Here is a 24,908-nt window from a genome sequence, read left to right on the forward strand (position 1 = left end):
ACTCCCGCTTTCCAGGCTGGGTCCTGACCAGATCACCAGAGCCAGAACCTCGGGCCATGTGCCCCGCCAGACTGGGGGGAAGAAGGCGCGGGGTATATGGCTTCTCAGAACTGTCTTCCTGCTGATGAATCTGTCTTTTAGACCCACTCACACACTGGAGCCGTCTCAGTGTGCCTCCCACTGGTCTCTTCTGCAGGGCTCCTCGACCAGAGGGAAGGCTTCTCTGCCCCGAGAGGCAGGCAAAGCAATGGAAGGGCAAGGGAGACTGGGGCTTACGACGTTCAGCAATTTTATTTTTATGTTTGCAGTTGAAGCCAACACCCCAAATGTGTGTGTGTGTGTGTGTGTAATTAAACGTATTTTTTCTCATGGGTATGGTACATTTAAAATCAACCTTCCAATGACAAAATAATGATGATTATGATAAAAATAATAATTCCTCGCATATAGCAAATGTGACAAAATGACAAAAGAACTCTGAATTTTGGGGATTTATTTTACTTTTTTTCTTTTTAAGATGCTACATAGTCAAACAGAATTGGGTTGGTCTTTTACGGCATAAAATGATTCCACAGTCAAACTCTCAGTTACCACGTGCTAGATGGACTACCTGCAGAGCCCCTCACGCAACCCTCCCTGCCCCGGCGGCTGACTCCCTCGCCTAACCCTCTGCTGCCTAACTCACTGCCCGATCCCCAGCTGGATCTGTAAGGTCGGATCAGGACCAGGCTTGGGGTTCCTGTGCTGGAAGTGTGAGTGCTGGCTGAGGGGTGGGCAGTGAGAGAACAATATAAAAGATCGGCTGCTCTTCTCCATTAAAAAGGGTACAATCGAGTTTACTGTTGCTACTACAAATTTTCCTCCCTCTGATAGTTGTTAATTTTTTACACAGAAAAATACTTCCTGGCTGCTGTTCTCCAACATTCAAATGAACCACACGTCTGTATATGCGTATGCAGAGTCCACAGCCCTCTGGCCATAATGCCAGCTTCAACTGCGGCATTATGTAGCACAGGTGATTTTTAGGCCACAGCATTAACTATAATCTTGTGACAAGAAAACATGAGATGAAATACATTAGATAAGTTAAATATGCATTAAACATCTCCGAATACAGTTCAATCACACGACGTGAACCAACAGGAATTTAGCTTGGTCCCTTTAAGAGAACAAAGCACTGGCTTTTCCTTCCAAAGTATGGGCCAATCGGTGCCCATGCCCACCCGTGTCCAGCACCCTGCCCATGCCGCCACAGCAAAATTCTCCTCGGCGGCTGACTCTGCTCATCAGTCCCAAGGAACTGATGGCCCGGGCATCACACGGACAAGAAGCCTGGGAGCGAGCGAGCAGCGTGGGCTGACTGTGGAGGGATGGTATTCCCACCACGCTGAGCTCTGGCTCCCAGGCCGGCACCCAGGCAAGGAAGAGAGTTGTGTTTTCAGAGAGGTAACCAGCGACATGGACCAAGGCTACGGATGTTTAAAATGACATTTACAACATGCCATTACCACTTAATTATGGCTTCCCTTATCATTAACAAAGATCATTCTTTTCCCCATCATGTATTATGCATTTGTATCTTTCTAAAAGATTGTTACATTGTGTTACATTTGTGTATGGGTGCACTCGCAGGCGCAGGAAGGGGTAATTTAAAAGGCAAGACCTGTGAGATGTCATCATACATAATTTCTTTTTATACATGGTTATGATAAATTTAAATCCCATGATATGGCGGATCCATCAATCCAATCGACCCCCCTCCACATGCTGCCTCTACAAGGCGATCTTCCCTATGATGACACCGACGATGAAGAACAGGACTACCAGCGCAAGCAGCCGGGTGCTGAGGCCCTCCTCCTTCCCTGCCGTGGCCAATGCAGGAATGGGGCTGTTGCTCTGCGCCGTCTTCCTCATCCGAAGTCCATCTTCTTCCTGAGGGAGCAAATGCACGTTTCAGACAATCCACACACCAGAAGCAGAGTCAGCTGTACAGCTTAGCAGGGGGCTTTCATACCCACACTCAGACCCCATGATGTGGTCCAACTTCCTCATTTTGAAGCCTAGGAGGGGGCTGATTTGAGGCCACTAAAAAATATCAGAAGCCCCTCTTTTCTTCCATCCATCCTACACATTTTTGCACCACAAATCCAAGCAGGGCACACCTTGGTTCCCCATGATTTATAGAAAAAAGTTCTTAAGATGGTCTAGTCTGGACACACCCACTTTTTTGGCCATGTCTCCCAGCTGCTCTTCTTCACCTACATCCAACCCCAACCCCTCTGTCCTTCCTTCCTCTATTGAACAGGCTTCCCTAATGAAGTCATCAGTTTTTGAAATGATAGGTACCTCTCAAGACAGGAATATAAAAATCACAAGAATAGACACCAAGATGGAGGCATAGGTAAACACCGGAAATTGCTGCCTCCCACAACAAATTCAAAAATACAACTAAAAGACAAAACGGACATCACCCAGAACCACAGGAAGGCTGGCTGAGTGGAATTTCTACAACTAGAAGGAAAGAGAAAAGCACACTGAGACTCAAAGGAGGTGCGGAGGTAAAGTGCAGAGGTACGGAGGCGCACATGGAGAGGGCTGGAGGCTGAGGACACGGTTGTCTTTTTCAATCGGGAGGGAGTCTCAAGTTCCAGACTGCTCTGAACTCCAGTTCCGGGTGAGTCTCTGGGGACCCAGACTCATACGGGGAGAAACTGGACTGTCTGGTATCAGGCAGAACTCAAGGGCGGCTTTCTCTCAGAGGTGCTTGCAGTGATTACCACGGGACACTGAGACCTGGGGCCTCTTAGGGCAGGACTGAGAATCAGCCATAGCTGTTTGCTCTGCCCTGTTGCTCCCTGAGGCCCCGCCCCACCCAAGCTGTGTGCAGAGGCTTTTGCATATGAAAGGTCTGGCCCTTTGCAACCTGAAAATTACCTAACAAATTGCAGCTGAATCAGAGAGACATAAAACTTCCAAAAGAAGGTCCAAGGCCTTACAGCAGCTTGCATTGCTGCACAGCTGGGCCTCATCTGGGCACCTCCAAACCCCAAACAAAGAAGAGGAATCTCTCCATAGCTCCTGCTGGGTAGCCTCAGGCAGAGGCTAAATTAGCACCTCATTAGAGATCCAAGAGCCAGTGTACCCAGTGGTCAGAGTGGGACCATCCAGATTACAACTCCTCAGATCCATAAGGAACACACTCGGGGCAGACTCAGTGAGCACCAAAGCCCCACTGAAGCAAGTCTTGCCCCAGAAGAGTTTCTCCAGCTCAGAAGTTCTCCCACTGCAGACACAGCTGATCCTCACAGCCAATTGGCCTGGAGGTCAATTCCTCCCAGTGATACCTACAACAATCAAGACTTAACTACAAGAAGACTGTGCAGAAAGCCCACAAAGGGGTGCACCAAGAGTGTCCACCTCAGGTAATTGGGGAGGCTGAGCCACTGGGCCCTATAGGACACCTCGCACAGAAAGCCACTCTATCAACACATGGAAGCATAAAAAATGCGGAGACAAAGAAACAGGTCACAAATGACAGAAATGGAGGAAAGCAAATGACTGGATATAGAGTTCAAAACCACACTTTTAAGGTTTTTCAAGAATTTTTTAGAAACCGCCGATAAATTTAGTGAGACCCTCAAGAAATCTAGTGAGACTGCCGATAAATTTAGTGAGACCCTCAAGAAATCTAGTGAGACCCTCGAGATTATGAAAAAGGACCAACTAGAAATTAAGCATACACTGACTGAAATAAAGGATATTATGCAGTTCCAACAGCAGACTAGAGGATCGCAAGAATCAAGTCAAAGATGTGAAATACGAAGAAGCAAAAAACACCCAACCGGAAAAGCAAAATGAAAAAAGAATCCAAAAATATGAAGATAGTGTAAGGAGCCTCTGGGACAACTTCAAGCGTACCAACATCCGAATTATGGGGGTGCCAGGAGAAGAGAGAGAGCAAGATATTGAAAACCTATTGGAAGAAATAATGACAGAAAACTTCCCCTACCTGGTGAAAGAAATAGACTTACAAGTCCAGGAAGCGCAGAGAACCCCAAACAAAAGGAATCCAAAGAGGACCACACCAAGACACATGATAATTAAAATGCCAAGAGCAAAAGACAAAGAGAGAATCTTAAAAGCAGCAAGAGAAAAAAAGTCAGTTACCTATAAGGGAGCACCCATACGACTATCAGCTGATTTCTCAACAGAAAGTTTGCAGGCCAGAAGGGAGTGGCAAGAAATATTCAAAGTGATGAATAACAAGAACATACAACCAAGATTACTTTACCCAGTAAAGCTATCATTCAGAATTGAAGGTCAGATAAAGAGCTTCACAGATAAGAAAAAGCTAAAGGAGTTCATCACCACCAAACCAGTATTATATGAAATGCTGAAAGGTATCCTTTAAGAAGAGGAAGAAGAAGAAAAAGGTAAAGATACAAATTATGAACAACAAATACACATCTATCAACAAGTGAATCTAAAAATCAAGTGAATAAATAATCTGATGAACAGAATAAACTGGTGAATATAATAGAATCAGGGGCATAGAAAGGGAGTGGACTGACTATTCTCGGGGGGGGGGAGGGATGAAGGGGGTGTGGGAAGAGACTGGACAAAAATTGTACACCTATGGATGAGAACAGTCAGTGGCAGGGGTAGGGCAGAGGGTGGGGTGGGAACCAGGTAGAGGGGAGCTATGGGGGGGAAAAAGAGGAACAACTGTAATAATCTGAACAATAAATATTTAATTTAAAAAATATAAAAAACACAAGAAACTTGGAAGTAAGAGATCTAGAAGCTTTCCAATACAGAGCTGTGTACAGGTATTTGATGAGTTACATGTAGACTGCTGGATTCTCATTATTCAAATAACATGAATTTGGAATATTAAAATGTGACTCAACTTGATACATGCATCTCAAATATTTTCTACTTGGTGCATGGATTTTCCATTGAAGAGGCAATATTGCTTTTCCTATATATAAAGGTACCTGGCTACATTCCTCCACCAACAGGTGTGCAAGGAAATGGCCCTTATTCCTCCTTCCCTGTCCCAGGCCAGCCCTAGATCCCTACACAGGACACACACCAAAGCCTTCCTATCTGCCACACAGCCATATTCTGCAGCTAGAACTCTGGCTAATGACCCATCTGCTCATCCTAGGACTCACAAACCAGCTGCACTTTCCCTTCTTCTTTTCCTTCTATTCCTTCACATCCACCTAGTGCCTATCAGGTCCTGAAGATAAGCAGCAGCCAGCCCACCAAGCTGACTCTCCCTGTACCTGTGGAACTGCTTGTCACTCTATGTCAAAGTTTGTGCCTATGTCTCTCTGTTCTCAGGTAACTTCTCAAGGGCAGGACTGCTCTCATTTGTACCCACAGTGCTGGGTGCACGGTAGGGCCAGAAATTTGTTGGCCAAATAAAAGAATGAAAAAACACAAAACAAGAAATCAGTGTCTGGCAGGATAAAGAATCTTCTAATGTCAAGATTGGCCTGATAATATTTTAAAGATATTCTGCTCATGGGACATAGCCAATATCGATGCACAGTGTGATAAATGACCAGTGTTATTCGATTAACTTAAAAAAAATGGGCACAGCAAAATACAGCGTTTATTTTATTGGGTTTATATAGAAGCTATTTCTACCTACTTATCACTTTAAATGGCAAAGAACTCTGTTTCTAAAGAGAAATATACTCAAGAAGAAGCTTTAGGCGTATCTTAAATTTTTAGCCAAAGAGTAAAGTCAGCTTCCTAATTTATTCCACGGCATGAGGCCAATGAAGACTTCTTCAGGAAAAGAAGACAGTGCCGCTTCCCAGGCACTGACAGTTTTAGACCGACCACACTGTCAGAATAAAAGAGAAGAGTCGGCGGAAATGAATTTGTTACGAGAACCGAGTGCTGTGGTAGTTAGAGAGCAAAAACCTATTACATGCTTGGGTGGCACGACCAAGATGAAGGGAATAGGTCAGCCTCAAAATTTAAGCTGCAACAAAAGTTCCTCTGATCAAATGATCAGAAGTGTTTTCTTCACTACTGTGTCTAGAACAGACACACTTTTAAAGCTGGAAGGGGCTGCAGAGGTATTTTGGGAAAGAGGTCCAGGAGATGCTGTGATTAACACACACGAGACTCAGAGCTAGTTCAAGTCTGACTAGTTGTTTCCACACCACCACAGGCCTCCGAGGCAAGAGCAGTGCCCCGCCCCCTTCCTCTACCACCCAGTGTAGCCTGACCCTCCAGCACCACTGCCAGCCATCTTGCCCATGGCTGGACACGGGTTTCTCCTTCCACAATCTCCACCTACTCTGACAACTCCAACCTCATCGCCATGCTCATAGTGTAACAAGGGCTTTACGTTCAGATTCATTTAGAATCTTCAAAAGTCAGAATTATGCCTGCGTTAAAATGGAGGAGAGGTCAGTATCTACTCTCTTCAAAAAGAGATTCTCCTCCAGTGGGGATGAAATGGGATTTGAAAATGTAAATTCCACATAACCACTGCTGCTTTATTTTTTATGTCTAATATTCATTTTACACTAATGGAAGGTGAGAGGGGTTTTGTTTTTTGTTTGTTTGTTTGTTTGTTTTTAACACCAGGGGACAAGAGTTTAAATAGATACAGGTTCTTGATGGGGAGAGGGGAAGTTCAAGGCCTTTTTGAGAAACCGATGAAAGCTATGGAATTTCTCCCTGGGAGAAAAGTGTGCAAATACAAACAAGCCTACAAATTCAGGGGTTCATCAACTTCCCTCCCCAAGATCCTAGGGAAGAAGCCCCCTTTCTCAGATTATCAGAAAAGGAAATGCTGTTACCTTGAACTGTCTGTTCTCTTCCCGCAGCCTCTGGACTTCACCTTGCAGCCTCTTACATTCTTCCATCACCTTCTTAACTTCAGTATCATCCAAAGAAGAGCTCAGAGATTTAGACACCATTGATGTTTCTGTCTTTGATGCAGTTGTGGATATAATTTTATTTATTTCTACATCATGCTGTTCAGAAATAAATGAAAGCCCAAGTGTCACCAACTATGTAATAAAGGACTTTTTAATGCAAAGTAAAGTAGCTCTCAGCAACACCACACATGGCAGCCTTTTATCCACACTGAAAGATGTCACGTTTATTTAAAAATGGATCACTTCATCTAGTGTCTTAATATTAATAATCTAAAGCAACTGGGCCCCAGAAATTATGGGGCAAATAACAAAGTCCAGCCGAGACTAATGCTTCAGAGGAGGAGGAAAAGTCTGTATGTATTGTACCACCAGACTCCCACCATGCAAAAATTAGCATGCGGTAATTGTACAAGCGCAGGAACTCTTATCCACAAATTACTGTCACCGTGAAGATCTGAACATCCTAGGATTGGCTGGGCAGGGGTGGGAGGCCAGGGAGGACACAGAGGGCATTTAGTTCATAAACTTAGAGCTTGGAAGCTGGGATGAAGGTGGAATGAGTGCAGTGTCTGCAATACTTCAATCTGGGAAAGCTACATGTGCCCCTCTCCCCATTTCCATGTGTTATGGCATCATCTTGAGACTGACTAGGGATGTGTCAGTGGGGAGTGGGGGGGGCGGGGGGGGGGAGCGGATGGCGTAGAGCAGGGGTCCTCAAACTTTTTAAATAGGGGGCCAGTTCACTGTTCCTCAGACCGCTGGAGGGCCGGACTATAGTTTAAAAAAAAACTATGAACAAATTCCTATGCACACTGCACATATCTTATTTTGAAGTAAAAAAACAAAACAGGAACAAATACAGTATTTGTATTTGCATGTGGCCTGCGGGCTGTAGTTTGAGGAACCCTGGCGTAGAGGCTTAGGTGTACTGAGGAGAGCTGTCCTGGGTGGTGGGGTTCCAAGTAGTAATCTAGAACTACCATCTAGCTCTACTGACCTATCTAGCTCCAACCTTTATTTTCCAGATGAGAAGAGTGAGGCCCTATAAGGCAAGGACCCAATCTACAAAGCTAATGTATCAGAGCTGGAGCTAGAACCAGAATACAGGTCTCATAACTTCCAAAACTGACCTTCCCAGGACATAATGTGTAATTCAAAGAAACAGAATAATGGTCACGTCAGTTCTATGCAGAAAGAACATACTAAGTAGTTCTGGCACAGATCCAGAGCATTCCTGGGGGTCATTATAGTAATGTTCTCAGAAGGTCTCAGCTATTAACAACCAGGGTAGCTAATACTCTGCCTATGCTTCAAATTGTGTTTTTAATACAATTTAAGTTTTTCTGACTAGGTTGAAGGGAGTCCACATTAGCATTTCAGTCTTCTGCCTTCAACTGGAATCAAGTAAGGGCCATGCCAGGCCAATCCCTCAGTTTTACACAAAGAGAAAAGTGAGGGGAAGTCTGAGAGAAGCCGTTCCTTGGATTCACCCCTCAGACAGCACAGGGGATTCTCAAGGGGGGGGGGGGGGCATATTTGGCAATGTCAGGAGATATTTTCGGTTGTCACAACTAGGTAGAGTTACCAGTATTTAGTGGGCAGAAGTCAGGCATTCTATAAGGCCCAGGACAGCCCATAGCAGAGTTAGTCTGAATTGGAGACTCCTCCTCTAGAAGCAATTTTGACAGCAGCAGGAAGTGGGGTTACGGGATAGAGAGGTGGTGCTGAGGGACACAGCAGACCGGAGAACCTTTAGGTTCTTTGTGAAACAACAGACCCTACATGCTTAACACCTGTCTGTCAAGCACCATGATAAATGGCAAATTATTCCCTGTTTTAGTCTTACCCCATGTAAGAGCGACCTATAACTCTGTGAAGTCAAAGATGCTCTTTGGGATTTATAACATTTCCACAGCCAACAGGTTGTACTTTGCAAGGGCAAAAATTATTCCAATTGGTTGTCTCTCTGCAAGTCTTTCAAAGGCTGATTTTGTGGGGGCCCACTTATTTGTCGACTTAAGATTTTTTTTTATGCATCAGAAAGAGGAAAATAATTTGCCAACTTAAATCCTGGTTTTGCAGGAGATGGTATGCAAATAAGTATCAGCTTGCAACATTCAATTATTGTTAACTATAAATATACTTACTGGTTTATCATTTTCTGCTGGCAATTCAAACACACATCTAAGTTTTGAATCCATAAGGTCTTCCGGTTTTGCCTCCTTCCACTAAAACAATTTAAATTTAATAATCAGGATATTATAAAGCTGCGGGAAGAATAATTTTCTTCCTATAACTGACAATTTCAGAAAAATACTCTTAATGAGAAAGCCCTGATATATATCAAATAAAGAAATTAAGTCTGCTGAGATTTCAATATTTTCAACATGACAAGATTAAATATAATAGCTTTCCTGAATATTTATTACACTTCGCAAATCCCAGTCTTGCTGCCTAACTCCTCAAAGTCAACCAATGCCCTCCTGTTGCTAGTCTGTGGGAAGCACTTAGAAGAGAGAGGACCATGGCTGATGGTTGGATGGCCAGGGCTAACCTTGACCCTTAAGAAAATAAACCTCCTTTACAGGGTGCATCCATTAGAGTAAGCACGTCCTATCTGGGTGTGGTGCGGGATCCATGCTGCCAACTACCAACAGGGCACATTAGCCAGCAAGCCTTCTCTGCTGCTCTCCTCCTCCCTCTGTCTGTTGGTGCAGGCGGCTTCCTGGCTAAACCCTGTTCTGGTACGCTGCATTCCTGGTTTACTCTTCCTCCTTTTGGAAGTGGAAGATGGGATTCTGAGAACTGTAGCCCAGTGCATCAGGAGGGTTACAATACAGAGAAGGAATAAACTCCCCCAGCCCTGCCCCAGGACCAAGAGGCAAGGGCAGCTGGAGCAACACAGGTACTAAGAACCAAGAATGAAGACAACAGGGTGTGAACTGCCAACAAACCCTGGCAGTTTCTCCGTGGTGTAGCATGCCGTTCACAGGACACTGAGGAGCATTTCACTCATGGGAAGTCCACAGAAAGTTAGTGAAGATGCAACATCAATGTTCTGAGTCTACTTCTGTGCAAACATGCACACATGTCAGAGCATTGGGCAGGACTATCATTGGATGCTAAGGCCTCTGGGAGGAGGACTGCTGCTGAGTCCAAGCACCAGTTTACTCAGTGCATCACAGATTCCCTGTTATTAACCACAAGGGGCAAATGTGCTTTGACCCTGGAAAGAGTTGGCCATCATCATTGCAACCAAGTAATCAAACTTAGTGTCACCAACAGAGGGACAATCAGCATTAAATGCCTTCTGAAATGATACATACATGACATCACCTATGGAATATTCTTGCCACAAAACATTTGACCTGAATTTAATCATGAGGAAACAACTAGACAAATCCAGAATGTGGGACATTCTAAAAGCCAACTGGCCTGGACTTTAAAAAATTCAAAGTAATAAAAAACTAAAAAGGTCCAGGCTACTCTACCAGACTAGAACTAAAGGCCACTGGGGAATAACTGAAAAACACTGTAATGTGTGTTTCTCTGTTAGGCAATACAATCCATGTTGACTCCTAGGCTGTGGTAACAGTATGTTGCTATATAGGAGACTGGCCTTATTCTGAAGCATTTAGGGGTGAAGTCTGCATCTTACCCTCAACTGGTTCAGTAGAAAAGAAAGCTTATGACAGAAATGGAGCAGATGTGGCAAATGTTAAATGGTGACTCTAGGTAAAGGTAATATGAGTGGTTAATGTAGCATTTTTTCAACTTTCTGTATACCAAAATAAAAAGAAAGATATTTTAAAATAAAATAAAAAAGCTCAAGGCTTCATTCATTAACAGTGGTTAGGTCAAGTATAACAAATTTCAGGTAACTTTTCATTTTTGTATTTCCAAAAATTCTACAATGTACATTTCATAGAAACATCTTTAAAACTGGTACAAAAATTACCGTATGAGGAAGTGAGATTCACCTTGACTACGAGAGTGCCGGACCTGTGACGGCAGATGAAACAGAGCCAGGCACTGCCAGGTGCTCTACACAGAGCACGTTTCATCCCACGACAACCCATCAACCAGGTCCTTAACCCCATGTTACAGGTGACCAAACCCTCAAGTGAGTTAATGAAATCGCCCAAGGCCACAGTGTTAGTAAAAGGCAGGCCTCAGCTCCACACCCAAGCCCATGCTCTCTTTAGTAAGCCGTGCAACAAAAGCCAAATAGAACATATTCTCAGATATCCCTTATTTCGTATTTGCCATACATTTCCTTGATTACACAAATTAACATGAAATGACACATCGTGATCTAGGAAATAAAAGGGAAAGTAGCCTCAATAATTGTTCTTATGCAAAGGAAGACGGCTCATTATCACTGATCTCTCTCAAACCCCCAAATAGTGGCTTCTCCATTTACAGCCCCAAAGTTAAACACATGAAGATGGCCGGTTTACTTTTCCAAGACGAGTAGAAAAGGCTGTGTGGTGATTCTGAGACACAAAGGTGAGCTGTGCATTAAACAGCCCTCAGTATCAAACTCTGAGAGAGAAAACTACAAGACGGTGTGAGTCACAGCTAACCAAACTTGCAGACATTTCTTGGATGACTGCAGTCTCTTAGTTTGGGTTGGCAGGCTGGAGTGAGGCAATCTGCCTTTCTTTCCCACTCTGTGAGGACCAGACACCTGTCCTGGCCGGTGCGATGGATGGCGAAGCTGCTCTGTATATTGCGACACACTCACAGCACCAGAAGGCCTCCTCATTTATTTGAGTAACAAGCTTACTTTGGAATTTCCATTACACTCTTTTTCCAGCAAAATCAATAATATAGTATCATTTATTTTATGAAAATGAAGTCATCTTATTTTTACCAAATTAGTTAAACATGCATTTAAGCAGAAAAAAATGAAAGAACCTAAAAGGAAAAAGAAAATCATGCTTACCAGAACCAAGCGGAGGGCGGGGGGGGGGGGGGGGGAGTTCTTAAGCGTGGAGAACATTTAGTATTCACCTCGCTTACATCCCCCTGAGTTCGGGGGGGCGGACATGGTCATGAGCGGGTGCCCTTTTCTGTAGGGCACATGATGGGAGGAAAGGGAGAGAACCCACAAACCATTCAAGATACAATACATCAGAACAAGGAATTGCTGAGGCAAACTGAGACACAAAAGTCAAAGAAGAACAGTATTCTAGAGAGTTACATAAAATGTAAAAAATCAAAGCTTTTAGGAAAACCATAAAGGCAGCCAGAGTAAAAACCTCCCTGGAAACAACATTCCCCTTTAAAACAATTCTAACATACTGTGAACTGCATGCACCCACAATTCTGTCCCTAATCATTGAATACTAAAAAGTAAGAAGCATTCAGTACTTACTACTGCTTCCATATCAGAAGTGTCAGTTGGCGCAAACATAGACTGAACCATAAACTTGTGTTTACTTTTCTCATTGGGGTCATAATCGAAAGGCTGTAACATCACTGAGAAAGAAAATATTTCATTAGGAGGGTCAGAACTTGGTTACCAGCAGCCATTTGTTAATACTTGTATTTTGGTTGTAAAGCAATTTACCCGGATTCTCTCACTGAGCCTCATGATGCCCCAGGTGAAGTGAGCAGGGCAAGATGACCAACATCTTCTCCACTTTTCAGGTCTCAAACCTGAGGTCCAAAAAAGTTAGGTGACTTGCCCGAGGTTGAACAGCAGGGTGTGGCAGAGCTGGGACCCAGGTCTTCTGAATCCTGGTCCACTGATTGCATACCTGACAATATATCTCCTACAGCCCTCACAGAACAGGTAAAGCAGGTAAAAACAGCACATGCTTGTTTGCTCAAGAAAACATCCAAATAATCTCTTTAGGAACTAATATAGAATAATCCAAGACATGTAAGGAATTGCTTTTGCTTTTCTCTGTCCTATTTCCCATAGCAAGGTAATCAAGGTAATGTTTGAAATATAGTTTTGCCAATAAAATGTTGTAAATTTTTCACAAACAGCACACTCACAGCATGGATATGCCCCTTTTCTCCAAAGGGCCTAGAGGAATCTCACATAACAGCTCCCTTGGAGGGTCACACTCACCGACCGCACCGAGGTACCCGCTGCTCTGACTGGACCTATCCCTGTTAAATGACAGCTGCTCTAAAATATGGTGGTTGCTATCAGGCTTTGGCTACACCACACATCTAGTTATGTCTCTGAAACAAAACATTGTCACATGTGGGGAAAGCCTACTGTGGTCCTGACGGGAGTAAGAGCTAACATGATGGAGCATTTCCCATAGTCAGAAACCAGGCTTGGACTTTCGGCCTATGATTATCCAGGTAATCCTTAAGGGCAGGTACTGTTGCAGAGGTTATTTTGACACCTATTTTCAGAGGACAAAACGGAAGCACGGAAAGGTCACACATGGAGAAGTGAGCACTCAAATGCAGGTGGTCTGCCTGCAGGGCCAACATCACGGCCACCAGGAGGGACTGGCTCCTTGTCCTCTGACAGAGCAGGCTCTGTCCTCCTCCACCTGCAGGCTTCCACCTTTTCTCTGGGCACTCTTCAGTGTTCTCTTGCCTTGAACGCCCCCCCCCCCCCCATCTTAGGGCTTCTCAGCCCTTCCTCGGAAGCCTCACAACCAACCACCCCCTGCAGCACATAAGGGGCAAGTGTCCTAAGACTGAGTTTACATATGAAGGTGCTGGAGCTCAACAAAGTGAACTGGCTTGCTCAAGGTCACAACATTAAGAAGACAAACAGCAAAGTGCAGCCCAGCACCCCTTCTGCCACACTGGTCACTCCAATTGAGATGGGTTCACCTGCACCCCAGGCCCACCATCACATACTTCACAGAACCACATATGATGGAGAAGAGAAATACAAAGATCCTCATCCATCTTGGGGTGCAGGGGTCCTTTCTATCTTGGGGACAGAGAGTCTATTAAAACCTAACAAGACATCGATTTAAACGCTTTAGTGTACAGTCACCCAGGCAGCTCTGCTACCCCCATCACATCCGAGTGCTCTGAGCTACAGGGAACCTTGCTGGGAGACTTCTTCAGGACAAAAGTTAATACATGCGCAACCCTTTTTAAAATTTGGGGCTTGTGTACACATAACACCGAGTCTAGCTACCAATAAAGATTAGTAACATAAGGATGTTCAGCCTGAGTATCCAAGATCTGCACAGAGAACTAAGGTCATTTCAAACACTGGGCCACTGCACTCAGAATGTATTCTTGCAGGTATCAGGGCATGGTTTTCTCCTGGAAAAGTCCTTGCCAGCAGCTCTGGACCAGGCACCACTGAGCTGGCAAGAGCTCTCCCAAAAAGACCTGGAACACCGTAACACACCGGGCTTGACACTGAACCCACTAGCAGGTCAAAACCACAACCTCTTTTTCTGAAAGCTACATTCTCATAGCATGTCCCCATCTCCACCTCCGGGGCAATAAGGAAGATAATACATGATAAACTAAAGACTCAATGGGATCTGTCTTGGACAGGAACTGTCGACCTCTTTTGGAGTTGGGCCATAGTCTTCAAACCATTGTCAGATTAATGTTCATTTTTAAAATCTGAAGAGAACTGGGTTTTGAGCATTTCGGGTTTCACATAGCTGTGACAAAATCATGTTCCAGTATTTTTCTGAAGGGAAAACCTTGTCCCCCACTACACTTAGACTTCCAGCAGGGCACAGCTCTTGCAGCAGAAGCTGCCTTTTCCTTGAGATGGTTTTCCAGCTGTAAAAGGCCCCTTCTCCTCCACTCCACCCTAGAGTTCTGAGGCTAAACCAGGATTACTGGTAAAGAGCCCAAAGCCCAGAAGACGAGAACAACAGGAAGACTGCTAATTTTCTTAGAAGCTGGCTCTTTATTTCAAACTACACTAAGTCGTCTGCATAGAACTGATGAGTCCAAAGAACCTAAGACCTCCCTGCTTAAACAGCCCAGGAAGTTCTGCTGCTCCCTGTCCATTCTGCTCCCCCTTCCTCAAGGCACTGCAAGTGAGAGAACAGCCAAGAGACCTCTGCTTGGCTAGAACCAATGTTCTAAGAAGGAAAGGAAAGGAAACTTCTCTAGAACCTGCTAGGTACTAACCCCACACAGGCGCATTTCATTAGTTCTACCATTTAGTGCTCACGACAAATGGTCAAAGAAGCCCATGTCTTCATTCTCCGGACGAGGAGACAAGGGCTTAGAAAGGACATGTGGCCTCACTCGGGTCCCATGGCAGCATAAAAAATGACAGAGCCAGTCAGTATTACACACACTTGGCTTTGCCCCCAGAGTCAGACTCCCACACCATAGGTTCTCAAAGTGTTATTGCACAGACCCTGAAGGTACCCCCATTGGGTGACCCATTAAGTCATGATAATACCAGGATATTATGAGCCTATTCTATTGTATTGACACTCAGTGATGTTGGCACAAAAGCCCTGGGGTAAAGTTGCTGGCCCCCCCGGGCAGGAACCAGATTGTGCTGGTGTCTCTGTATCAGGCACTGCAGCAGACGAGTTTCACAGAAGAATGCCCTTGACGAAGTCATGCATTAGTTTTCTCACGCCCAGACCTGACAGTACATGGCAGCTCTCGCACAGAGAACACTGCTGCTCTCTGGGAAAAGCTCCTGTGAATCCATCTGGTTGGGGACACTGGCTCATGGACTTGAAAAGGATGGTTATTCAGATCTGGGTGTTTTCTGAATGGCAGATGTTTTCTTGAAAAGGAATGAAGTGAGTCTATCCGTTCAAGGAAAACAGCTTATAGTAGTTGTGGTCAATGATAAAATCCAGGCAAAAATTAGAATCTTGGAAAATTTATAGCTGTCACCAAGAGCTTCCTAGTTTCCCAAGTACTTAAAGACTTTTCCGATGAGATCAGTGGAAATAGTAATGAATGTGATTTTTTGCTGTTATATAATAAAACTAGAGGCCCACTACACAAAATTCATGAATTCAGGGGTGGGGGTGGGGTAGTCCCTCAGCCCAGCCTGTGCCCTCGCAATCCGGGAGCCCTCGGGGGATGTCCGACTGACAGCAGTTAGACATCCATAGCGCTGCTGTGGAGGTGGGAGAGGCTCCTGCCACTGCCACTGCCACAGCGCTCACCAGCCATGAACCCGGCTTCTGGCATACTGACCACCAGGGGGCAGCTCCTGCATTGAGCATCTTCCCCCTGGTGGTCAGTGCATGTCATAGTGACTGGTTCGTTATGCCGATAGGTCAATTTGCATATTAGCCTTTTATTATATAGGACTAGTGGCCTCATGCACTAAATTCATGCATGGGGGTGGGGGTGTCCCTCAGCCTGGCCTGCACACTCTCCAATCTGGGACCCCCTCCGGGGATGTCCAACTGCTGGTTTAGGCCTGATCCCGCAGTCAGACATCACTCTCACAATTCAGGACTGCTGGCTCCCAGCTGCTCGCCTGCCTGCCTGTCTGATTGCCCCTTACTGCTTCTGCCTACCAGCCTGATCACCCCCTAACCGCTCCCCTGCCAGCCTGATTGACGCCTAACTGCTCCCCTGCTGGCCTGATTGACCACAACTGCCCTCCCCTGCCGGCCCGATCACCCACAACTGCCCTCCCCTGCCAGCCTGATCGCCCACAACTGCCCTCCCCTGCCATGACCCGCCTCCTCTGCCAGGACCCGCCTCATCGGCGCTGTGTGGAGCCACGGGACCCCCAGGCCTCACTGTGTGGAGCAGCCGCCAGGCCCCGCCTCCGCTGTGTTGCGTGGCCATCTTGTGGCAGCCATATTGTGACGACGTCACGTGCAAGGGCCACCTAGGCTTTTATAAGTATATGGATATGTCAACATTTGGAAGACCTGTATAACTCAGCTAACATAATATTACATAATCCAACCAGAGTGCAAGAGAGACCAATGTGTTTTAGAGAAACAAAGTGGTTTCAGATTCCACACTACACCGAACTTGAAGGAAGTGTCACTTGTCAAGTTTTGGTGTAGTATCAAAGAATAATGTCCACAATTATCTGAAAAGAATATTAAAAATACTCTTCCCTTTTCCAACTACATATTCTATCGTAAAAAGTGGTTTTTCCTCATACACATTCATCAAAATGACACATTACAAGAGACTAACTGCAAGAGCAGAGAGGAGAATCCAACCTGTCTTTCACTAAGCCAGACATTCAAAAGATATGCAAAACATGTTAAATAACACCAGTCTTCTCACTACATTTTTTGATGTAATTAATTTATTAATGTGATTATAAAATGAATTAATACTTTTTAAACTTCTCAATTTAATTTACAATATGATAAATATTGATATAACCTACAAACAAAAATGTTCTTGGGTCTTCCATTTTTAAGAATATAAAGGGGTTCTGAAACTAAAAGTTTATTATATAACACCATCACTCTACACCAGCCGTGGGCAAACTACGGCCCGCGGGCCAGATTCGGCCTGTTTGAAATGAATAAAACTAAAAAAAAAAAAGACCATACCCTTTTATGTAATGATTACTTTGAATTTATATTAGTTCACACAAACACTCCATCCATGCTTTTGTTCCGGCCCTCAAGTCAAAAAGTTTGCCCACCCCTGCTCTACACCAAGCTGCCTCACAGGCTCTGCAGGAGGAAAATGGTCTGGTGGAATAGTGAAGACACTGGTAGCGGTCTAGTACCCTGTTTGGGAGAAAGTGCAGTTAAAACAGAGAGCAGTTTCACACAAACCAGCCTTGAGTTCTGGTACGGATCAAGACTCGGTGGTATCAAAAGGCACGTGTCCCTTACAGGGAGGGGACAGGGTTTCCTGCACTCCTCTAACCAAACCACCTTGTTTGCTCCAACTCTGCTGAGGGTACCGTCTGAGATCCACTGCTGCCTGTGGACCTTACAGATGTTATCAGCACAACCCCAGGCTAGCATACCCTACCTGCCAAGTCACCACAGTGTAGATCAGGAAGACCTGTGAGAAGGTATAACTTACACTTAGACCTCTGTTAAACAAGAATGCAAGCAAGGGCGTAATGGTGGTAACCAATAATCACAAGGGAGCACTGAAGACAGCCAAGGTGGCAGGTCAAATATCCCTTCTGCAAAGGCAGCCCTCGTGAAATAGGAACATGGGTGCCCAGTGCACTAGGGAGTCTGGCCAGAGCTGAAAACTTTGAACTGCAGGCGAAACTTACTGGAAGCTCAGGAGGTAAAGGTGGCTATAACCCTTCCCCATGACTCTCCTTTGGCCTTGAGCAGCAAGTGGAAAAGAAGGTGTGTTCCACCGACCAGCTCTCCTTTCCTTCTGGGGTCCCAAATCAGCAAGAAAGAGTAAAGAGGTCAGGTGGCCTCTTAGACTTTGTGAAACTTCATGACTCCTGCTGTGCCTCAGTATACCCATCCTGCTCAACATGGCCTCCAACTCATGTCCAAAGTTTGTATTTCTCAGCCCCCATCATCTCATGTCACATTCAATTTGCTATACCCTATTAGCCAGAACTTTATGAGAACATGACAGAATAAATGCTGTTAATCGTTTGTTCTTTCAGCTCCATACATGCAAATTGTGACAGAAATTATGTACTTTTACCCTGACAGGCTATAAAAGAGCCTCCCATTAACTTAATTTATTTCACTTGAATACCAGAGACACTGATGATAAAAACCCTCTTAAATGAACCATCTATCCTACTTTTAAAATGTATCTGCTGATACTACATTAAAAAGAAGCCTGTTACCAGGAGACAGCTTGGAGACCCGGTCACCACTCACCCACATTAACACTTTATGATATGATGTCTGCCGTATTACAGATCGCAACAGTGGGATCCTGTTAAGAAAGGGCCTTTGGGATCATAAAACATTGGATCAATAAGACCAGACCTTCTTCAAAAGAAAGAAATGCAGAATATATGCTACTTAATGCACAAGTACACACATACCTCAGAGAAATGATGACTTGATTAAATGCAGCATTACAGCTCCTTATGAGAACCCAAGCACGTCACAGTTCATTTTCATCCGCACCATAATGGTAACAGCTAATGAATAAAAGTCTACAGCGTGAGCTTTATTATTTTTTAATCTCAGAATCTTATCTTCAAAATGTCTCTTCTCATTTTACATGACCCATCTCAGCTGAGGCCTCTACTGACATCTGGATTCTCCCCCTCAAAGATCTTTGTAGTTTCTCTCCCAACCAGGTTACTCTAGTTATATACCCCCATAACCCCTACAAATGTTACCTCCCCCTAAACACCCTAGTCACCACTGTGATATCCATCAGATCAAAACCTCCCATTGTGCAGGTAAAGACAATCAATTCAACTCTTCAGTCTGGTTCTCCCCAGATGTCCTGGTACAACCCAACACAGGCCCCTGCAGGTCCAACATGTGTGCATATTGTGTTGCCTCTACCCCCATACCCAAGGATTCTGTTATTACCAGTCAGTTTCCTTCTATTGTTGACCCTGACTGGCATGTCCCGCTACCCTACTCACATCTCAACAAACCACACCTTTCAGAGTTTAACCCACTACTCACTCTGTAAGGAAGGGTCTCAAGCTTCAGCATGCATCAGAACCACCTGGGCTGCTTGCTGGCAGAACCCCACCTCCAAAGTTTCTGATTCAACAGGTCTGGAGTGGGACTGGAAGCATGCATTTCTAACAAGTTCCCAGCAGACGCTGACCCTGCTGGTCCAGGGACCCCACCTGGAGAACAAAGGCCACACAGCACCTCCTGACACTGCAGCTCCGGCTGGAATGCCACCTCACAACCTCATTCCCACCGTGGGCATTATTCTGTAAGTGGACATTGTTTAATGCTCAGACTCCTAAGCTCCTTCCTATAGGTCTGTCTTTCCTACTTGGTCAGACCAAGAACAGGACTTCATGTTTTGATGTTTCTATGCTGGGTACTAATCTGCATTTTCCACTGGTTCATGGAGGTGCACCATCTTCCCTTCAACTTTCCACGCACTCCTGTATCTGGCTCCCTCTGGAAATCTCCTTAGAGCAGCACAAAGACCTTCAATCAGCCAGCTTCTCCTCTCTCCTACTACCTGGAGCTGCTCACTATCCTACCCTCTAAGGCACGGTTTCCAGTCTCCTGGTCACCACTGTCCCTTTTTCTTTTCCCTTTCATACACCCTATATATCGAAAGACTGTTCTCTACCGAACTGCATTCATGTTGTAATAATGAAGTCACTGCTGCACTGTTTTAAAGTAATCAGAGAAAAACCAGAGCTCATGATCAGCTTAAGATAACTAGTGTTACCACAGTGAGGTAATATAATTCTAGCCTAAAGTGAAGCTGCTCAACATTTGGTTACAATGTGTATCCTATGAGTAAATGTATTATTTCCTTTAGTATTCTCAAAACTTTGAAAACATCACTATATTCCCCTCTGCCTATCCAGGGACCCATGGATGGAACTGAGTCTAGCAGGTAAATAATTAATTTTATCTATTTATAAATACGTTAACACTGAATTGTCTTTGTGTCTTTCCTAGTTCAGGCTAGCCTGTCTTAGATAACCAACTTCTCATAGTCTAATTTATTTGTAGAGATTAACACAAATGTGCCCAGTGTCACTGGAAAACGATGTGTGCCATATGCAGGCACTGGTCAGAGAACAAGGCTCACTCCTTTTTTATAAATATTTTTTAAAATATACATCTTTCCCAAACCTCCAGCACATTTCCTGTCTCCCATAACACTGTATAGTGGACTACAACAGCCTCTCCCTGGTCACTCCTGCGCTGTGAGCATGAGCACCCATGGTGCCCTATCTTAGTAAAACCTATAAACCAGGTCTCTTACAACAGTCAACTGGAATGTGAAAAACGGTCTGCCTGATGCTTAAGTAATTCCAGGCCACTCTGTCATTTCCGAACTCTCCCTACTTGCTCTCTGTAGTGCTCCTTCCAGCCCCCACTGTGGCTGCCTCTCACAGCCCTTTCCATTCACTCTGGTCTGTCAATTCTCCCTAAGAAACTTAAATATTACAGTAAACTTTAAAAAAAATATTTAAAAGCACAATTAGGCTGAATTTTTGTTGGTAATTTCCTTTTTTTATAAATCTAGAATCTCATATGGGTGAAAAAGATTAAAGATACCTTTTACATATGAATGTGAGTTGTTCTTATCTAAGAGTAATAAACCTGGTTCATGAAAACAATTTATAAAATGTTTCTCTGATCAGAGACTTCAATTCCAAAACAAATGAGCAATCGAACAAGAACATGGCTGTGAAGATGTCCAAACCTCACAAATGTAGCTCCCATGTATCAGCAGGAGACAGACAAGCCTGACTTCTTCCTCTGGGGCAGTGCAACTGCACTCTGGTGCTGGTCACCTACAAGCTGCAGCCACGGTTGGCTGGTCCAGGGCAAGCCAACAGCTTCATCACACTGAGTCAGCAAACTCTTAAAAGGATTAATTACCAATTGCGATGCTACCCAATTACATTAATTGACCAATGTTTCCATCCAAGAAGAGTTGCTGATATTCATTGTCCTTCCTCAGGATTTTACTGGAAGAACTTTATGCTTTAAATGTGATTGATATAAGTGCTGAAAAGGGCTATCTGTCAGTAATGAATACTGCTCCTGGATTCTTTGAATTATAATTTAAATGACATATTCAGACACTAGGAGATTTGTGTGTGTTTGTCTCTCATCCATTTCCAGTTCCCAGGGTACACTTAGTAAAGTGTATCTGTACCTAAATACTGGTATCTTTAATGACTCTTCCCAGTGCCCCTCCTAACACAGAGAGATTTTGCATTTCTAATTTGCTTGGTACACAGGCAACCAATGTGCATAATTGAACTGCAAATGGAAGTGTGCTTGCTACTTTAGTGAAATTAGAATTCAGTGAAGGTTATAAAAATATTAAACTTAATATCATATTACAGGAAGCGTAAGTATTTTTGATGGGCCCATAATTTTACCACTTCACCTGCTGTATCCGCTGGCAAACATGGTTTGGAATATTAATGGAAAACTCCCTCATTATTAAACTGCAGCATTAAAAAAAAAATCCACAACCACTAACAGCTTACCACAAAGACATTTTCAGAAATTATCTACCTTAAAAATATTTTCCCACTAGACAGTTCAGAAAATAGATTTAATTTTGTAAAGCTAGAACAAATGGGGAGACCCCCCACTGCTTCAAACACTTCATTAATTCAAAAAGTTCTATTTTCCTTGCATTTAAAATCTCGGGGGCGGGGTGGGGGGGATCCAATCTCCTCTTCTCCGATCTCCATTTAAGTGTGCCTATCTTGCTGAGGTCCAGAGTTGAATAATTCAAAGCCATCTCTAGTAGATGGTGTGTATCAGAGAGCAAGGGGACAAAATCATGGCTTTCTGGTCAATTAATGGAAACAGCAAACACCTGCCCCCCCCCTCCCCCCTTACAATGCCTCATCCAACAGGCATGGGCCCCCGCAGGGGCCACTATAAGAATGAGATGAGATGAGCACCTCCGTAAAGTGTAAATAAAAGGATTCAAATCAGAGGCCCTTGTAGACAGCTCCAAAACCCCTTGGGATGCCCCCACATTTTTACCTACTGGCACAGAAAGTTTAGATTATGCCTATCTCCACCCATAACTTTACCACTTAAGTTTATAAAACAAAGTTGGTAGATTTTTTAAAGGACCTAATAAGTGATTTGCCATCTTATGAAGATAACAACATGAAAGGTCAGAATCTGGACTTCTGACTAAAAAAGTAAGGTCCCTTGAATACTGGTTTTCTAAAAGCTGAGAAGAGCCTCACAGAGTGTGACTGAAAAACATCTGACAGCTAGAAATTCTTGCTCCCACATCTCAACCTGGTTCGTGGGCCTTCAAAACCTCAGTCCCTCCAGCCAGCTCCATGGTAGGTAGCCTCCTCCTCCTGCTCTTTGCTCTCTCTCCCTGCCCACTCCCCTCTCCAGGAGTGACTTACAAGCTTCCCAAACAGCTACACATCCCACAGCTTTTCAGACCAGGGAGACAAGTCCTGGAGACCACGTCCTCTTCAGGTATGCTGTGACGTTCTGCGTGGTAGGCAGGGCAGTCCTGGCAGTATTTTAAATTGATTCGATGACCACCTTTCTATAGATTATATCTGAAAATTTAGTAGAAGCTTTTCACTATAAAACAAATGCAGAATATAGAAAGAAGAAAAATACAAATTTCTTATTGAAATCAGAAGAAGTCCAAAAATTAATGAAATGAAATTAGTTTATTTCTTAAGAAGCAATTCAAGTATGTACAATCCACCTGCAACAACAAACTAGCCAGTTTACTTCAAGGCTAGTGGAATCCGTCCCTTGTACCATGCCCAATTAAAGCAGCATGGTAAATACTCTGTGAGGCAGATACTACTCTCCATGTTACAAATGAGAAAACCGCAACCTAGAGAGGTTGATTGATTGGCCAGAGATCAAGCTACAAGTTACATAGCAGAGCTGGACTTGCTATTCAGGTTTCCAGACCTCAAATATATCTTTGAGTAGAGCAGGTGAGACCGAGCTTGGCTACACGTGCACCTGGGAGAAGGGAAGGCTGGCCTTTGGACAAGCTGCAATTCACCCTCCTGAGGATGTTTTCTTCCCCCAAAGAAACCCGAAAACACCACATATTCGCTAAGATGTCACTGTGTAGCTGCATTCAGGACCCTTAGAAAAGTGCAGTGCTTTTATCTCAAGATATGAATGTCTGATTAATGACGCAGTAGCCACTCAGCACATAAAATTGCAATAAACCGGTGTCAGCCTTCTGTGGCAACAGGTGGGGTGGTCCTGGAAATGCACCGACATCTGACCTCATCCCCAGGCACCTCAAACACTGAGATAAATACACACCAAAAAACCCCCAAGAAGCCCTTTTCCATGTGCAAAGCATAATCCTTCCCATCTAGAAGGAAAGCTTGCAGACACACAGACAGTTTATTATTCAATTGCTTTCCCCCAAGTACATCACATGCTGAGAAATAGGGCACTTTATGTTTGACATTCACGTGTAAGTGCGACCTTCCCCTAAAACTGTTGAGGCAGCTTAGAGCCACTGGATCAGGAGCTAAGACACCTGGCTTCAAATACCAGCTCTGGCACTAAACACCCAGGGACTCTAGGTCAGTGGTCGCCAACCTTTCGGACCTCCTGGACCACAAGTGGTCCGTGGACCACCGGTTGGCAACCGCTGCTCTAGATGACCATGCCCACTATCTGCACCTTCCCTTTTCATCTGCCAAAGGAAGGCCACACCCCCAACATCTTGGTCTTCCTTAAGCAGGTAATCATAAATCATAACAAATGCCCAGGATAAGTTATTACTTTAAAAGACATTTCTATGATGGAGAGGGATGGATCTTTCTGAAACACACACACACACACACACACACACACACACACACACACACAAACACTTATAACATCAGAAAGAACATCTACACTGTACAACTGCCTGTTGAGACTATTTTATTCAGAAAACCATGTTGCTGCTCCCACAGTTACTGTGAAAATTGGTAATTCTCATCTACTGACAATCTTGCTCAAATTTGATATGGGCACAGAAATCGAGAAAAAAAAGTCAATAAAAGAAGGGAATGGAAGATTAGGCTGCCCTTAATTTCAACAGAAAAATGGAAACTCATGTGTTTTTAAACCTGTGGAACCAACCAAGACTACAGAAACACCAACACCCTGGGCCACTTCCATTCTCCAGCGTGCTACAGTTCAAAGAGCTAGGGCTTTAGAGCTAGGCAGAATAATCTACACCCTGCTATCACTTGTTAGTTTCCTGAGTCTACAGCCACTAGTGTCTGTCTTGGTACAAGGGAGGTGACAGTGCACTCCTCACAGGGCAGAGAACAGAAGTTGGAGGAGATAATGTGTGTGCAGGCCCACAGTGTTGGACACCCCCAGTAAATGTGGGCTCCTACTCTCCTGACTTCTCCTAGATAATAAGCTGAGTCAAGAGTCCAGATCAGGCTTTGCAGCCTCAGAGAGAAGCACACAGGGGGACAGCTGG

At 44.3% G+C, this 24,908-nt stretch overlaps 1 protein-coding gene across 1 annotated transcript in view; it reads right to left on the reverse strand.

Annotated features, from left to right (window-relative positions):
- Window positions 1-478: 478 nt before the first annotated feature.
- The window catches only part of VAPB (VAMP associated protein B and C), a 64,011-nt gene continuing 39,581 nt past the window's right edge, over window positions 479-24,908 (reverse strand). The window contains exons 3-6 of the mRNA XM_059705209.1: window positions 12,292-12,395; window positions 9,059-9,139; window positions 6,831-7,007; window positions 479-1,932 (exon numbers count right to left, since the gene is read on the reverse strand). Of these exons, the coding sequence (XP_059561192.1) occupies window positions 1,774-1,932; window positions 6,831-7,007; window positions 9,059-9,139; window positions 12,292-12,395 (521 nt within the window). The 3' untranslated portion in view covers window positions 479-1,773. The remainder of the gene's footprint in view (window positions 1,933-6,830; window positions 7,008-9,058; window positions 9,140-12,291; window positions 12,396-24,908) is intronic.

Source organism: Myotis daubentonii, chromosome 8 (genome assembly GCF_963259705.1).
Source record: "Myotis daubentonii chromosome 8, mMyoDau2.1, whole genome shotgun sequence".
NCBI classification, from domain to species: Eukaryota; Metazoa; Chordata; class Mammalia; order Chiroptera; family Vespertilionidae; genus Myotis; species Myotis daubentonii.